This window comes from Cervus elaphus, chromosome 30 (assembly GCF_910594005.1).
Source record: "Cervus elaphus chromosome 30, mCerEla1.1, whole genome shotgun sequence".
Taxonomy (NCBI): domain Eukaryota; kingdom Metazoa; phylum Chordata; class Mammalia; order Artiodactyla; family Cervidae; genus Cervus; species Cervus elaphus.
Genome location: NC_057844.1, coordinates 77,017,853 through 77,035,291, shown reverse-complemented (window position 1 = coordinate 77,035,291; position 17,439 = coordinate 77,017,853). Strand labels below are relative to the sequence as shown.

At 39.5% G+C, this 17,439-nt stretch overlaps 1 protein-coding gene across 4 annotated transcripts in view; it reads left to right on the top strand.

Moving 5' to 3' along the window:
* NALCN (sodium leak channel, non-selective) overlaps positions 1-17,439 on the top strand; it is a 296,965-nt gene that overhangs the window by 113,206 nt on the left and 166,320 nt on the right. For all 4 annotated transcript variants that reach the window (XM_043892088.1, XM_043892089.1, XM_043892087.1 and 1 more), the window contains one exon: positions 4,014-4,145. In XM_043892088.1, the coding sequence (XP_043748023.1) occupies positions 4,014-4,145 (132 nt within the window). The remainder of the gene's footprint in view (positions 1-4,013; positions 4,146-17,439) is intronic.

The window sequence follows — 17,439 nt, the reverse complement described above, 5'->3', positions numbered from 1 at the left end:
CAGTCTCTTCTTCGTATTTTGGTAATTCCAACTGTCACATACAGAAATCAGTAGTTCTTGGATCAAAGCCAGACTCAAAATAGATGCAAAACTTTTCTGATGTTTTAAAAACATAAATCAAAATGACATCGCAGTTGAAGGGAATTTTAAAAAATAGGATGTGTATGTAGGATCTGAAGGGTCTTATATTAAGCATCTCTCTCTCTATATATAGATGTTTTATATATGTGTGTGTGTGTGTGTGTGTGTACTTCCCAGGTGGCGTTGGTGGTAGAGAACCTGCCTGCCCATGCAGGAGAGGTAAGAGATGCAGGTTCAGTTCCTGGGTCAGGAAGATCCCCTGGAGGAGGGCACAGCAACCCACTCCAGTATTCTTGCCTGGAGAATCTCATGAACAGAGGAGCCTGGTGGACTACAGTCTATGGGATCGCAGAGAGTTGGACATGACTAAGCAACTGAACACGCTTATGTATACATATATGTGTGCATGCTTAAGTCACTTCTGTTGTGGGTTGTCATTTCCTACACACACACATATATATACGCACACATATATAAAAAAATACATATACACACATACATGTGTACATCCATATGTATGTATGTTTATATCTATCCATCTATATATCCTGCATCCATACTAAATCATACAACTATGAAATCCCAAGTTATATGATATTTTGTGGCACTGACAACTTTAACATTTTCCTTTACGTCAAAATTTTTATAACAAAATGAAAAATTGATGGTATAAATTTGAACTGTCCTATAGATGTCAGTGTGAGTCTAAGTGCAGTGTTGCCAGCCATTCTACATTGAGGAAGCCCACAGCCACGTTCAGACGTTGGTTGAGTTGGACTGAGTTGAAGGGGCCCATGTAAACTAGCTCTACCTTTGAAGCGAGAGTTCCTGGTTTTATTATTTAAATTTGGCTACCATACATACTGATCACCTTAATTCTTATTTAATATTTGAAAGTTATTACTGTGGAAGAAGTCAGCTGAACGATGGTGATTATAGCATATCAAAATCCTTTGTAAGTGATTATTTTAATGACTCTGTACCAACAGGGAAACGTAGACATTCAGACAAAAAACAACCTAATTATGATGACAGCACCCAAGTGAAGCGGTGACGGTTACAAAACCAATTTAAAAGTTTTTTGACAGCCATGGCTAAAAGCTTTGTTTAGACCTTTCAGTAATAACAGTTTACTTAAGACATAAATCCACAGCTAAGGAAAATAGAAAGAGAAAGTTGTGGCTTTTCTGTCATGCAGATGAAGTGGAAAGCAGTTGAAATGTTTTTAATAGAACGTTACCTTGAAAAAAGTCTAGGAAAGGAATAATAGCTACGGAATTTTAACTCTCTCAATGCAAGAAAGACTAAATAAAAATTCTAATGAGGATAGAAACTTGCCAGCTGATATGCTTATCAACGTTATGAAGGTCAGTAGTTCCTGCAAGCAAGTTGACGTGCATTTAAATATGTTGACTGACAGCCCTGGAATTTGATTTTGCATTATCCATGAAATAAAGTCAAGGGCAAATAAGTGGATGTAAGAACGCATCAGTAGCCATGGTGACACACAAGCTCACTAAATACCTGCTTTTGCAGGGGCTCTGACATCTCTGACATTATTAGACTTTATCGCTTTTATTTATCTCACTTGGTTCTGGACTCAGTCAAATATACAGCGTAATTAATTCTTTGACCTTGGGCAATTTGTTTCTCATTGCTGAACATAAAAATACCTCGGTCACATTTTTTTTTAACTGCACATCTTAATAGAACATTTATAATACGCAAGTGCCGCTGTAAGAGCTGACAGGTATTTATGCGTTTGTGATAATAACTTTTGGAGGAGCCAGTACGTGTCTCCATCTTACCGATGGGGAAACTGAGGCACGGGGAGGTTGGAGAACCTTGCTCAGGGCCACAGAGCTCGTGCCTGGTAGAGTTTCAGGTCCACGCACTTTGGCTCAGAGCCCATGCTGTGGCTGACTGCAGGGCCTTGAAACTCCAAGAAGGCACACATTTGGATGCAGAAAGTCGACGGCAAGCTCAGAGGTATCCTTCTCGCCCTTTTCCTCTTCTCGGGTTCTGCTTTCGTTAGGTTCTTGCAGTTGCAAAGATTGAAGAACTCTCAGGTCAAAATCAAGTGGTGTCCACATGTGTCTGTAAGAACCAGTGAGCCCCGAAACAGGGCTCATCGTGGCTCTGTACCCTGGGCAGCTGGTGCCAAGGGGTGTGACTCAGTGATGCATTGTGTGGTCAGCTTCCCTCTCCTCCTTCTGCTGCCCAGGGTCTTCAGCTTCTACCCTCTCCTTTTACGTATTTCCTGCCCCACAGTGGGGCAGGAGCTCCTAAAAGGGACTTTAAACAGACGTGGGTACAGAGTCTGGCGCTGGTGTGTACTTGCTGTGTGACCTTGGACAAGTGACTTAATCTCTCTGAACTCTGTGGGAGAAGCAGGTAATACATCCCACCATGTAGGGTTATGGTGGAGATGAAAGAAGTAAAAGAAATAACATACTTACAGTATTCAATACATGATAGCTAATACAATAATAGCCATTGTTTTTCAAATACCTAATTATTTTACCTCAAGGTAGGCAGCAGGCTTGGACCAGATATGGATCCAAATTCGTCTTCAGTATATGTGTGACTGTGAGAAAGTTACTTAACTTCTCTGAGCCTCAGCTTCCTTCTCTATAAAATTAGCGTAACTTCCTAGAACTGTTAGGACGTTGAATGACTTCATTTATGTAAAGCACTTATGACAGCTTTGGGCACATAATAATTATAAATATAGACATGAGCTGTTATTAGTTGTAGGATAATTTTCAATAACATTTATGCAGAGAGTACAAAGTTCTGGTTATATGAGGTAAGTAAATTATGAACATCTATGGCATAGTACCTGTAGCTATGTACTCTATTGTATATTTAAACTTTACTAGGAGGATAGATCTTACGTTGTGTTCTTACCACAAATAATAATAACAATATTAATAGAGGAGGCAAGAGGAAGCTTTGGGAGGTGATGGATATGTATATGGCTTTGATGATGGTCATACTTTCATGGGTGTATATTTATCCCCAAGCTCATTGACTTATACATGTTCAATATGTACCACATTTTTTTAATATCAACCATACTTTAATAAAGTGGTTTAAAACATAGAAAATAAATTATTAAAAATAATAATTTAAAGAAATAAATAATCCACAGAAGCAGTACATTAAAAAATAAATAGATCTTAGGTTTCTTCTGCTTTTCCAGTTCTATGGTTTATCTCTAAAATGCTTTCATCAACAGTAGCTTTTTCTCTTAGCAGAATAAAGTGATACTTGTTATATGGTATCAGCTTTCCAAAAAATAATTTCTCCATAGAGTCAACAGTAAGGATAAAAGCTTCCTAACTAGCCAGTGAAAATTAAGATATAGGTTATACACAAGTTCAGTGAAATGTATTTTCAGTTTTTAACCAGAAGTCTCTGAAACTATCTCCCCAGGTACTTTTTAGCTGGCTGCAGATAAAAGATTGCTTTGCTCACGGTATTTAGTGACAGTCATCAAGTTATCTTAGAAAAGTTGTTCTGGACACGTGTTTGCCAAGCAGAGGGAGGTTCTGGGGGAGAGAGAGATTGGGGGTTTGGGTTAAACTCGTACAAACTATTATATATAGAGTGGGTAAACAGCAAGGGCTTCCTATATAGCACAGGGAACTAATATTCAATGTCCCATGATAAACCCGAATGGAAAAGAATCTGAAAAAGACTGTGTATATTGTGTATATGTATAACTGAATCACTTTTCTGGACAGCTGAAATTTACACAAAACTGTAAATCAGCTTCGCTTCAATAAAGCACATTTTTCTTAAAAAGAAAGACTGTTCACAACAGCATATAACAAAGATGTTGCAGATCCAGCAAGATCTGAGCGCATAGGTGTGTTGAATCATGGGTTTGTCTCTTCATTAAGAGTTCGTCTGTTTTGCCTCCTCAGCAAATGATGCGGTCATCTGTCTTCCACATGTTCATCCTGAGCATGGTGACCGTGGATGTGATCGTGGCCGCCAGCAACTATCACAAAGGAGAAAGCTTCAAGAGGCAGTACGATGAGTTCTACCTGGCGGAGGTAAGCGGCTCATGGGCACAGGTCATTTTTCAAGGCAGCCTCGAACCTTGGCTCGTGACAGCAACTTTTAGAAACGTGTAAAAGTTCACTTCAGCTCAGTCATCATTTGACTTCGACCCTAGATTATTCAGGACTTCCCTGATGGCTCAGTGGGTTAAGAATCTATCCGCAATGCAGGAGATGTGGGTTTGACCCCTGGGTCGGGAAGATCTGGAGGAGGGCATGGAAACCGACTCCAGTATTCTTGCCTGGAGAATCCCATGGACAGAGGAGTCTGGCAAGCTACAGTCCGTGGGGTCGCAAAGACTCAGACTCGCCTGAAGCGACTGAGCACGCACGGAGCTGGTTCATTGTCTACTTGCGAGGTGTTTCCCTTGGTCCCCTCGCTGCCTGATCTGTTTCCTGGCACCCTGAGTGACCTTCCCACATTGTGTGTCCTATGCGTGTATCATGTTGCCAAGGCAACCCTTGGCCCAGGTGTTACCCTGGCCATCTACGTGTTTCCCTACCCACCTCTTTGTTTTCTCTCCATCATTATATTGTGTGTCTGTTTCCTCCAAAGTGTAGGCAAGCACAGATTCAGAATATTGTAGATGAACAACTCAGCTCAACAGTACCAAGGACAAGATTGGAGGAAAATAGAAAGATTTCTGTTCTAAAAATCCGAGGTGTTACAGCCAGCACTAAAGCTATAGTCAGAAATAGGTAGGTTTAGTGACGAAAATAGTGAATCTTCTTGCTTCCTACAGCCCATGCTAGAGTTTTGTAGTAGCGGTTCTTACTGATGGGATAACCTTGTTAACATTTGTTGCTTAAATATTTCTTAATGATTTCCAGAGACCTCTGCCTTTTTTATTGTGGAGAATTATGTCTATAACAGATCTTAGAATTCAGGGGTTTGGTATTTATAGAAAAATTGATTGACAGACGACTCTTTAGAAACCCATTCATCATGTAAGTGAGAAATACATGTCTAGCTGTGCTACACTTGGAGAAATCCAATATATGAAAAATAAAACTTAAAAAGCAGAAACATCACAATGTGATTATTTTTATTACAAAAGCACTTTCCACATACAAAATCAATTTGCCTCAGAGTTGGGTTCTCTTCTATATCCAGAATTCTCCCAGTGCATTTAAAAATGGATTTGGTTAACAAAAAGTCAATCCACCCACACATCAATTTTTCAGAAAAAGCATTGATGGTATACAGCTATTGAATACAAACTTCTACGGAAACGTTTAAGGAGTCACTGACGAATTCCTCCCTTGGTGGAGATGTATTTCCTGTAAGAAAATATTAATATTAAACTTTCTCTGAAATGGTCTCCATGACGTGACATTGCCTAATAACTGTGTCATATATGGAACATTTTTGTTGTTGTTGTTCAGTTGCTAAGTCATGTCTGACTCTTTGCGATCTCATGGACTGCAGCCAGCCAGGCTCCGCTGTCCTTGGGATTTCCCAGGCAAGAATACTGTAGTGGGTTGCCATTTCCTTCTCTAGGGGATCTTCCTGGACCAAGGATTGAACCCAAACTCCTGCACTGGCAGGCAGCTTCTTTACCACTGAGCCATTTAGAATTGTGGTGTATGGAGCTTACAGTTAAGCAAGAAATATAGACAGTAAATAGTAACAAGTTTTCATGCTATGGAGAATCAATGACATAGGCTCACAAAGAAATTATGTCCAATCAAACACCTGAAAAATGGATATAATTTTGCTGTGAATCCAGCACAGAAGGTATGGATCATTGTTAAAAGCAGAGGGGGGATCATTGCTTTACAATGCTATGTTAGTTTCTGCTCTACAACAGCATGAACCAGCTATAAGGACACATGTATCCCCTCCCTCATGAGCCTCCCTCTGCACCTCCATCCCGCCCCGCTAGGTCATCACAGAGCGCGGGCTGAGCTCCCTTGCTATACAGAAGCTTCACACTGGCTATCTACTTTATATTGATAAGTGTATGTTTCAATGCTACTCTCTCAATTCATCCCACCCTGCCCTACCCCTGCTGTGTCCACAAGTCCATTTTCTATGTCTGCTTCTCCATTCCTGCCCTGCAAATAGATTCATCAATACTGTTTTTCTAGATTCCATATGTATCAGTTCAGTTCAGTCACTTGGTCAGTCATGTCCGACTCTTTGCAACCCCATGGACTGTACCAGGCCAGGCCTCCCTGTCCATCAGTAACTTCCGGAGCTTACTCAGACTCATGTCCATCATGACATCCAACCATCTCATCCTCTGTCGTCCCCTTCTCCTCCTACCTTCAATCTTTCCCAGCAACAGGGTCTTTTCCAAAGAGTTTGTTCTTTGCATCAAGTGGCCAAAGTGTTAGAGGTTCAGCTTCAGCTTCAGTCCTTCCAATGAATATTCAGGACTGATTGCCTTTAGGATGGACTGGTTTGATCTCCTTGCAGTCCAAGGGACTCTCAAGAGTCTTCTCCAACACCACACTTCAAAAGCATCAGTTCTTAGGTGCTCATCTGTCCTTATGGTCCAACTCTCACATCCATACATGACTACTGGAAAAACCATAGCTTTGACTAGACAAACATTTGTCAGTAAAGTAATGTCTCTGCTTTTTAATATGTTGTCTAGGTTGGTCATAGCTTTTCATCCAAGGAGCAAGCGACCTTTAATTTCATGGCCGCAGTCACCATCTGCAGTGATATTGGAGCCCAAGAAAATAAAATCTGTCACTGTTTCCATTGTTTCCCCATCTATTTGCCATGAAGTGATGGAACTGGATTCCATGATCTTCGTTTTTTGATTGTTGAGTTTTATAAACCAGCTTTTTCACTCTTCTCTTTCACGTTCATCAAGAGGCTCTTTAGTTTCTCTTTGCATTCTGCCATAAGGGGTGGTGTTATCTGCATATCTGAGGTTATTGATATTTCTCACTGCAATCTTGATTCCAGCTTGTGTTTCATCCAGTCCAGCATTTCTCATGATGTACTCTGCATATAAGTTAAATAAGCAGGGTGACAGTATGCAGCCTTGACGACATACTCCTTTCCCAGTTTGGAACCAGTCCATTATTCCATGTCCGGTTCTAACTGTTGCTTCTTGACCAGAATACAGATTTCTCAGGAGGCAAGTAAGGTGGTCTGGTATTTCCATTTCTTTAAGAATTTTCCACAGTTTGTTGTGATCCACACAGTCAAAGGCTTTGGCATAGTCAATAAAGCAGAAGTAAATGTTTTTCTGGAACTCCCTTGCTTTTTCAGATTCAACGGATGTTGGCAATTTGATCTCTGCTTCCTCTGCCTTTTCTAAATCCAGCTTGACCTCCATCCGGAAGTCCTTGGTTCATGTACTGTTGAAGCCTCACTTGGAGAATTTTGAGCATTACTTTTCTAGTGTGAGATGAATGCTATTGTGTGGTAGTTTGAACATTCTTTGGCCTTGCCTTTCTTTGGGATTGGAATGAAAACTGACCTTTTCCATTCCTGTGGCCACTGCTGAGTTTTCCCAGTTTACTGGCAAATTGAGTGCATCACTTTAACAGCATCAATCCTTTAGGACTTGAAATAGCTTAGCTGGAATTCCATCACCTCCACTAGCTTTGTTCATAGTGATGCTTCCTAAGGCCTACTTGACTTCGGACTCCAGGATATCTGACTCTAGCTGAGTGATCACACCATCGTGGTTATCTGGGTCATGAAGATCTTTTTTGTATAGTTCTTCTGAGTATTCTTGCCACATTTTCTTAATATCTTCTGCTTCTATTGGGTCCATACCATTTCTGTCCTTTATTGTGCCCACCTTTGCATGAAATGTTCCCTTGGTATCTCTAATTTTCTTGAAGAAATCTCTAGTCTTTCCCATGCTATTGTTTTCATCTATCTCTTTACATTGATCACTGAGGAAGGCTTTCTTATCTCTCCTTGCTATTCTTTGGAACTCTGCATTCAAATGGGAATATCTTTCCTTTTCTCCTTTGCCTTTAGCTGCTCTTCTTGTCTCAGCCATTTTAAGGCCTCCTCAGACAACCATTTTGCCTTTTTTGCATTTCTTTTCCTTGGGGATGGTCTTGATCCTTGCCTCCTGTACAATGTCATGAATCTCCGTCCATAGTTCTTCAGGCACTCTGTCAACCAAATCTAATCCCTTAAATCTATTTGTCACTTCCACTGCGTAATCATAAGGGATTTGATTTAGATCATACCTGAATGTTCTAGTGGTTTTCCCTACTTTCTTCAATTTAAGTCTGAATTTTGCAATAAGTTCTTGATCTGAGCTACAGTCAGCTCCTGGTCTTGTTTTTGATGACTGCAAATAATATAATCAGTCTGATTTTGGTGTTGGCCATCTGGTAATGTCCATGTGTAGAATCTTCTCTTGTATTGTTGGAAGAGGGTGTTTGCTATGACCAGTGCATTCTCTTGGCAAAACTCTGTTAGCCTTTGCCCTGCTTCATTCTGTACTCTGAGCTCAAACTTGCCTGTTATTCTGTTAATATATAATATTTGTTTATCTCTTTCTGACTTATTTCTGACTTGCTTCACTCTGTTTGACAGACTCTAGGTTTATCCACCTCACTACAGATGACCCAATTTATGATCATGCTATAAGAAATTTCAACAAAATTTCAAATGTTCTGATATTGTGGAGTTCACTGATACTATTTAAGGGTATAGGTAGTGTCCAGTGGTAATTAAAAAATCCTTGCTGTTCTTTTTTGTACATAGTACTATTTTAAAATATATATATATTTTTAACTTTATTTTGGCTGCACTGGGTTTTCATTGCTCTGTGCAGGCTTTCTCTAGTTGCGGTGAGAGGGGTCTTCCCATTGCAGTAGCTTCTCTTGTTGCAGAGCACAGGCTCTAGGCACACGGGCTTCAGTAGTTGCAGCTCTGAAGTTGTGACGCGCTAGCTTAGTTGCCCCGAGGCATGTGAGATCTTCCTGGACCAGGGATCGAACCTGTGTCCTCTGCATTGATAAACAAGATTCTTAAACTGTGCCACCAAGGAAGTCCAATAGTACTATTTTTTTGTTTGTTTGTTAATTTAAAAAATCAACAAGAGAGGTTGTTGTTCAGTCACTAAGTTGTGTCTGACTCCTCACAACTGCATGGACTGCAGCATTCCAGGCTTCCCTGTCCTTCACTGTCTCCTGGAGTTTACTCAAACTCATGTCCATTGAGTCAATGATGCCATCCAGCCATCTCATCCTCTGTCATCTGCTCCTCCTGACTGCAGTCTGTTCCAGCATCAGGCAGCGTCTTTCCCAATGAGTCAGCTCTTTGCATCAGGTGGGATTGCGTGGTAAAATATGGCACATGCTATCTTTCTATTAATTGTTGCCTACTTCCAAAACCATCCCAAATGATGTAGTTCTCATCAACTACATAGTAGAGATTTAGTTCACTTAAAAAAATAGATAGGTATCACTTTTTTCTTGAACTACTGAAACATTCAGAATTTGTTCCACATCTCTTAATTAATGAGGTGTATCTGAGTTTCCTAAAGCATGCTTGATCTTTATTCCAATCACATTATCTCTTTTCTTTGTATCAGAAACTTCTATACAAGTCAAAGTGGTGAGTTTCAAATGAGTGTGGATAAGTCATTTTAATCACACTTAATTTTTTTTATAAAATATTCTCTTTTAAAAAAAATTGATAAAGATGGTTTGGGCTTAAGCCAAGAGTCAACAGACTTTTTTCTTAAAGAGTCAGATGGTAAACATTTCAGACTTTTCAGACCATGTGTCCCCTCCTTCAGCTACCCAACTCTGCTACTGTCATGCAGAAGAGAATGTGGCCTCAGAGTGGTTGTATGCCAGCAAAGCTTTCTTTACGAAAATAAGCAATGAACTTGATCTTGGTTTAAGCTGTAGAAACACCATCTGAGCCACCAGGGAAGCCTCTAGAGACACAGAGCATGTCAACTCACATCCCTGTGTGTTGAATTCAAATATAGTAAGACTAGCAACATAATAGCTGCCATTTTTTTTTTTTAGAAGTTGCATTATGTTGCCAAGTGCTTTAGAGGAATTCATTATCTCTGTTAATCCTCAAAATGGCTATAATAACAGCAATTCAAGTTTATGGACTATAATGATACAGTATTTAAGGAAATAGCATTATGTAATATTTTATAAAATTTATTTTTAAAAGAGATCACCAGAGGCCATGAGCTTTTCGGATAAGTAATTTCTTGAGTTCCAACATATTCCAGAAAAAATTATTTTGAAAATCCAAAATAAGTCATTAAGAATCAACTTGCAGTCTAGAAAACAGTCTTGAAGCATAAATTAAGTTGCTTAGTTTCTATTGAAAGGCTGGGGCCTTGTTTAGTTACTTTGGTTTAATTAACCTAAATTTAGAATTAGTTTAGAAAGAGGGAAACTTTTCTTTGTTTTTGAGGCTCTACATAAACATAACAATGTAAAGATTTACTTTCTTTTGGAAGTTTTCATTTTGCATTTTGATCTAAAATAATCCATTGTCATTACTATTATACATAAAATCACATTATTATACATTAATATAATGAACATAATTATATTTTACAATGTATAAATGTATTTTTATTTATTAAATTTATTTTAATAATATATAATTTATATTTATTAAAATTTATTTTTTTATTAATAAATTATAAAACTTGAACAGTACTTAAACAATGCTTTTGTCTGGTGGCTCAGATGGTTAGGAATCTGCCTGCAAAGCAGGAGACCCAAGTTCAATCCCTGAGTCAGGAAGATCCCCTGGAGAATGAAATGGCAACCGACTCCAGTATTCTTGCCTGGAGAATTCCAGGGACAGAGGAGCCTGATGGGCTGCAGTTGATGGGATCTCAAATAGTCGGACACAATTGAGTGACTAACACTTTTACTTTTCATTATATAAGAATATGTAAAAATATCTGTATATCCACCAGATTGTACATTTAACAGAAGTTTATCAGCACAGCCTTATGCACAGATTAAAAATTTTAACAGAATCCCTCTTTTAAGAAACTTGTAAATTGATAAGAGCGAGAGAGAACAATGAAGTTCTAAGAGCATGCCCCTGTTTAATTTCTGGTGGAGGGACAGGTTTACCTCATTTAGAACTCCAGGGTGTCTCTTTGGTTTCCTGTTTTTCTCTGACTGTTCTGTGTTTTGAAGCAGAAGGCCTTTCATCAGCATGGACTCATTTTGCCATCTTACAGAAAGTTATCTTTTCTAGCAAAGTGGTTTCTATGTTCCTCTGAAGATATTTGGCTTTAAGATATTTGTTAAAATGAAATTATGTGAAAGAGCCATTTATTTTAGTTCCAACAGAATCTGACACCCGTGTTTCAGCTCATTAATCACAAGAAATTACTGAATTATGAAAATAGCTCATCTTATTCTACCAGCAGTTTTTCATATTATCATTGGGTTTAATTTCATCTTTTGGGGAACTTTAATTAAATAAGTTTCTTTTGACTATAGCTTCTTCGTGTGTTTTTAAAGAATTTGAGCAGTATCTTGTTAGGCGAAAAATAATACAATAATGACATTTTTGACTATTCAATGATCCATCTCCAAAGTCTGCTCTTTAACTGTCTAGAGAATTGAAGGTATACCATATACTCAGAGTAGGTGATTTACCGACACCTCAGAAATGATGTGGGTCATCATTTATTTGAATGTTATTTAACTTGAATTTCCTTTAGGAGAATAAGGGTACCTGAATTATGTTTCTTGTGAGTTTTATGCTAGAGTCTTCTTTTGTGATAAATGTGCATTCATTTTCTAATGAATATCCATCATGTTTCTCTGAAATTATGAAATAGAGTTTGCAACACAAATCTTGGATAATATATTTCAAATATCTTTGCACATATGGGCAGTATCTCTACTCTTTTATCTTCTTGGACCTGTGTATCACAATCAGCTCATTTATAATTTGTCACTGATCAATGTTCATACATTATTCATGGAATTAAAAGGGCAGAACAGTTTCCATTGTTCCATTTATATTAAGCATGTCATTTTCCATTTAGTTATTTTTCTCCTGAGCTTCAGAAACTTGGCCATCAACTTGTTGTCTTACCTGCTATCCTCACAAATCCAATTATAAGTTCTTTTGGAAAACAAGCATTTTAAACTAAATTCTTGTATTTTTCATTCTAAAAAAAAATCTTTTCACAAGTTATGTGCTGTCATCATAAAAACAAATATAATAATGTTTCTTAGAATAGTAACTCTGTCATTTTTGTTTAATTAAATTTATTTCATTTTATTTAATTTTAATTAAATTTGCATTCCCTTATTGACAGTTTCCTTGAGGACAAGAGGGCTTGTTATAGTAGATATTAGATAACATATTTATTATTATAAGATGAAAATTTGGAAAATAAATAAGATGTGGTATTTAAAAAACTTATAAAACCTGCATTCCTGAAAATATTACTTAAACTCTGCTAAGGTGACATCAAATCTGATTTATCTGTATAGAATAAATTCCCAAGGGGAGGTGAAAAAATCCCTAAGAGGATAAAAACTGTTCTTGGAGGGGCAAAAAAATCCTACTCTTCTCCATATATAAAGCAGAGGTAGATATGTTTATATTTCTAACATATATATGCTAATAAAAATTCCATATGATGTAGTGATTAGAAACAAAATATCTAAAAAACACTCAGGGGGTGGTTAAAAAAAGATTGCAAATCCATGATTTAGGAAAAATTGTAAGAAGAAAGAAATATTTTGGTGTTTTCATGTATCGTTTTCAAGTTTCTTCAAGTAATGTGGCAACTATGTTTAGGAAAAGTTTTAGAATCCTCCTCTCACAAATCTTTCCTTCACTCTTAAAAAGACAAGTTTCAACTTTAAGCACCCACTGATGGTATAATGTCCTCTGAGAATTCGAGACAGAGGAAAGGTCCTACTGTGACCTTCTCAGGGTGGGGCCTGCCGAGTTAGGGGCCAAGGTCCTGGGTGCTCCCAGACTAGGGGTAATGAAGGGGAGACTCCCAAAGGTTGCAATGCTGACTGCTAAAGATTTGCAGAGGCCCTGGAGATTGTCATACTGAGTGAAGTGAGTCAGAGAAAGACAAATGTCATATGATATCACTTATACATGGAATCTAAAAAATGGTACAAATGAGCATATTTGCAAAACAGAAATAGAATCACAGATGTAGCAAACAGATTTATGATTGCCAAGGGGGAAGTGAGGGAGGGGTAAACTGGGAGATTGGGAACTACTCTGGCGGTCCAGTGGTTCAGACTCCACACTTCCACTGCAGAGGGCATGTATTCAGTCCTTGGTCGCAGAACTGAGATCCCACGTGCTGCACGGCATGGCGTGCACGCGCGCGCGCGCACACACACACACACACACACACACACACACACACACACACACACACACACACACACACACACACACACACACACACACACACACACAAACTGGGAGATTGAGATTGACGCATGCTTGCTGCTGCTGCTGCTGCTGCTAAGTCGCTTCAGTCGTGTCCGACTCTGTGCAACCCCATAGACGGCCGCCCACCAGGCTCCCCTGTCCCTGGGATTCTCCAGGCAAGAACCCTGGAGTGAGTTGCCATTTCCTTCTCCAGTGCATGAAAGTGAAAAGTGAAAGTGAAGTCACTCAGTCATGTCCGCCTCTTAGTGACCCCATGGACTGCAGCCCACCAGGCTCCTCCGTCCATGGGATTTTCCAGGCAAGAGTACTAGAGTGGGGTGCCATTGCCTTCTCCATATGCACACTACTACATATAAAATAGATAACTAATAAGGACCTACTGTATAGCACAGGACACTGTCCTCAATACTCTGTAATGACCTGTATGGGAAAGAATCTAAAAAGAATGGATATATGTACATGTAAAACTGACTCCCTTTGCTGTGGACCTGAAACTAAGACAGCATTGTAAATCAACTTGTATTTCAATAAACTTAAAAAAAAGATTTGCAGTAAACCTCTAAATTGGGCACATGCTTAGATGATGCTTTGGGGGAGCACTTGCATGTAACTGGATTCTGCAGATGACTTGCCAGCCTCCTTCCTTTTGTATGGCCAGCACTATGACTGGTACGTTCCACGCTGTCCAGCAACTGTCATTGTTGAGTTCATTGACTCAGGCTGGAGCCATCCACTGAAAGGAGCTTACCAAAATCACTTCCTCACTGCTTCTGCCCTGGATTGTTCCAAACTGTTATCTTCTGCTGAATTGAAATCCTGTGCTAACCCCTCTAACCAACACTGACAACTTGGTTTTCCTAAATCCCTTTTGTAATTCCTGACATAGTTCTTCCCTTTGCCAGAATGACCCATAATTATAAGTAAGTTCGATATATTTTTATGTATCATACTGTTACATGAAATTTTAGGACTTTGGGACTCATACTATTTCTTGGAGAATGGGATATTGGCTTGTGACAATTCAGACAATGTTCATGTTAGCATGTGAATATTAGCATTCACAGACAATGTAACCAAGGCATTTGCTCCCAGGAGAATTGGAATCAGGAATTCTAGTAGGAAAAGCAGTAGGAATATGGGTGTTTATACATAATCACATAATAATTTGCTAAATCATTTTTAGTGCCTTTTAGTGGCTTTGAAAAGCACATGGTTTTCCCACCAGGCGAATAATAATGCACAGGGATCCAATTGCATAGTTATAAATTATGATCATTTACACAGATTGTTCCATCTGTCTTTTGATAGCAAATGCAAATGCAAAGTTAGTAAAGAGATTAATTGTATTGATATGTAATTAGACAATCTATTCAAATGTATTTCAGGCATTTATTGGTAGTTCCCTGATTTAAAAAAAATAAAAAGAAAAAAGGCCACTTTGATATGAATTACGTTCCTTCCCTGGGAATGAAAGTCTGGAAATGCAGGTGAGGAGATGTGGACCCTGGGTACTGGCCACTGCTCCCTCTGTTAATGTCAAGCCTGGCTGCAGGGAAGCCTTCAGATGGACCCATGGAGTTCAGTTTCTCCAAGAGTCTGCCAAGATGCCTGGGGCAGAGGACAGCTGCTGGACTTCCTCCTTGTGCTGTGGGGCCCCAGCTGAGAAGCCAGGGCTGGAGATTAATTGCCTCTTGTTGGCACTTGTGGCCAGGATCTGGGTCCTCTGGCCACCTAGGCCGACCCTGCCGAGGAACTGTGGTCCCAGGAGACAGAAGAATCCTGTTGATCTCTGAGATCCAGGCCAGGAATCTCCCGAAGAGCTGAATCACTCCCAGGAATGGATTCTACCCTCCTGGGATGGAATCCTGACACAAAACAGCTGCTTCCTTCTTGCTGTTGTTGTTCAGTCACTAAGTTGTGTCCGATTCTGCGACCCCATGGACTGCAGCACGCCAGGCTTCTCTGTCCTTCACCATCTCCCAGAGTGTGCTCAAGTTCATGTCCATTGAGTAGGTGATGTTATCCAACCATCTCATCCTTGGCAGCCCCGTTCTCCTCCTGCCTTCCCCCTGCTGCCCAGCCAAGGGACTGTAGGGTGTTAGGTCATTTATCACCAAAAATAATCTCACCACTGTTGAGAGCATTAAAGACAAATAAACAAAACATATAGGAGTGAGCAAGCAAAGAAAAATGTTCACATACAAAGGGACTCAGAAAATGAAGATGGAACTAGAAATCCAAGATAAATATGTACAGAAATTTCCCAATCTGGTAGAATGGATGGGCCAGAGAAGAGGGTTCCCCCCACCCCTGCCCAGTGTCTCAAAGATAGTTAATTAAGGCAAAAAATAGACCTTCGAAATTTGACTAACATTTTCCAAAAAATGAGCTGAAAAGGGCATGGTCGTTGATGAGAGCTAATTATATGAGAGAACAAGTGGGCAAAAATAAAGAAATGGTAGAAATCATGAGGGAAAATCAAGAGTCTAAACTTGATTTTGGAATAATAGGAGTCCCTGAAGAACAAAGGGAACAGAAGAGTAATAATAAACGAGAGAAGAAAATGTTCTTAAACTGAGGCGTTTCTGTCCCACTCTTTGCAACTCCATGGACTGTAGCCCGCCAGGCTCCTCCGTCCATGGGAGTCTCCAGGCAAGGACACTGGAGTGGGTCGCCATGCCCTCCTCCAGGGGATCTTTCTGACCCAGGGATCGAATCCACGTCTCCCGGACCTCCCGCATTGACAGGCACGTTCTTTACCACTGGCTCCACCTGGGGCTTGATAAAAAAGCAATCATTACTATTCAAGAAGCTAGAATTGGGACTTCCCTGACAGTCCAGTGGTTAAGACTGCGAGCTTCTACTGCAGAGGGCACAGGTTCGATCCCTGGTTGTGGAACCGAGGTCATGTAAGCCACACAGTGTGGCAAAAAAAAAAAAAAAAATCTTTGGTAGATGATCTCAGATAAAGCAAAATTTAGGAAGAGGTGTGGTATCACTAGAAGTAGGGGGGTGAAAGATGGATACTATGCAGTTTGTAGGTTGGTAAGGGTGTGAGGGAGGAGTTTGTAATTATTTAATTTGGATGCAATAATAAAAAGCTATAGGTTAATCTATGACAGCTGAACATTAAGCTGGGAGATTAGAAAATTGAATCTAAATAAACAAGGAAGAAAAAAGACATTAACAACGATTTGCCCAAGCCAGAAAAGACAAGAAAAAGTTAAAAGATGAATAACAATGATATACAATAAACTAAAAACATAAGACCAGGTATAACTCTGGCACGCTAAATGTGAGAAGGCTGAATTTTCCTATCAAAAATCATAGAAAAATATGCCCTTAAAGGAGAAATGGTTGATTACAGACTGGGGCAAAGAAGGTCCAAGAGTTTTTTTTTAAATCATAGAAAATATGATCATGTTTAAACACAAAATAAAGAGCCTATTGATTCTAGGAAACACATAGAACATGGTCCCCAGAAGTGGCTGAAAATCATCTATGAAATGATTAAGAGTGACACCTAAAATATTAAAGCATTTAGAATGCTTAGCAGAACATGCAAAAATTAGAGGAATAGTCTCAAGGTCAAAAAATTGGCTTGACGTGAATGCAGAACTCCCAGGGGGCACCAGGGTCAGTAGCTGCTCTGAGGGTGTTCACATGTTCTTATCACATAGAGCGTGCCGTACTAAGAGCTATCTCCTGGACAGAAGGCGGGGCGATAGAGTGTCAGGACACATGAGTCCTTCCCTCAAAAGGAAATGGTGAGGAAAACTTCAGTCATGATCCTGACTCCAGAAGACTAGAAAAAGAGTACGCTCTACTGAAAATCAGACAGCACATGCCTGCCCACATGGGACTGAGATTCAAAGTCACTTTACTTTCAGGTCTGGGAAATGTCCACCAAGA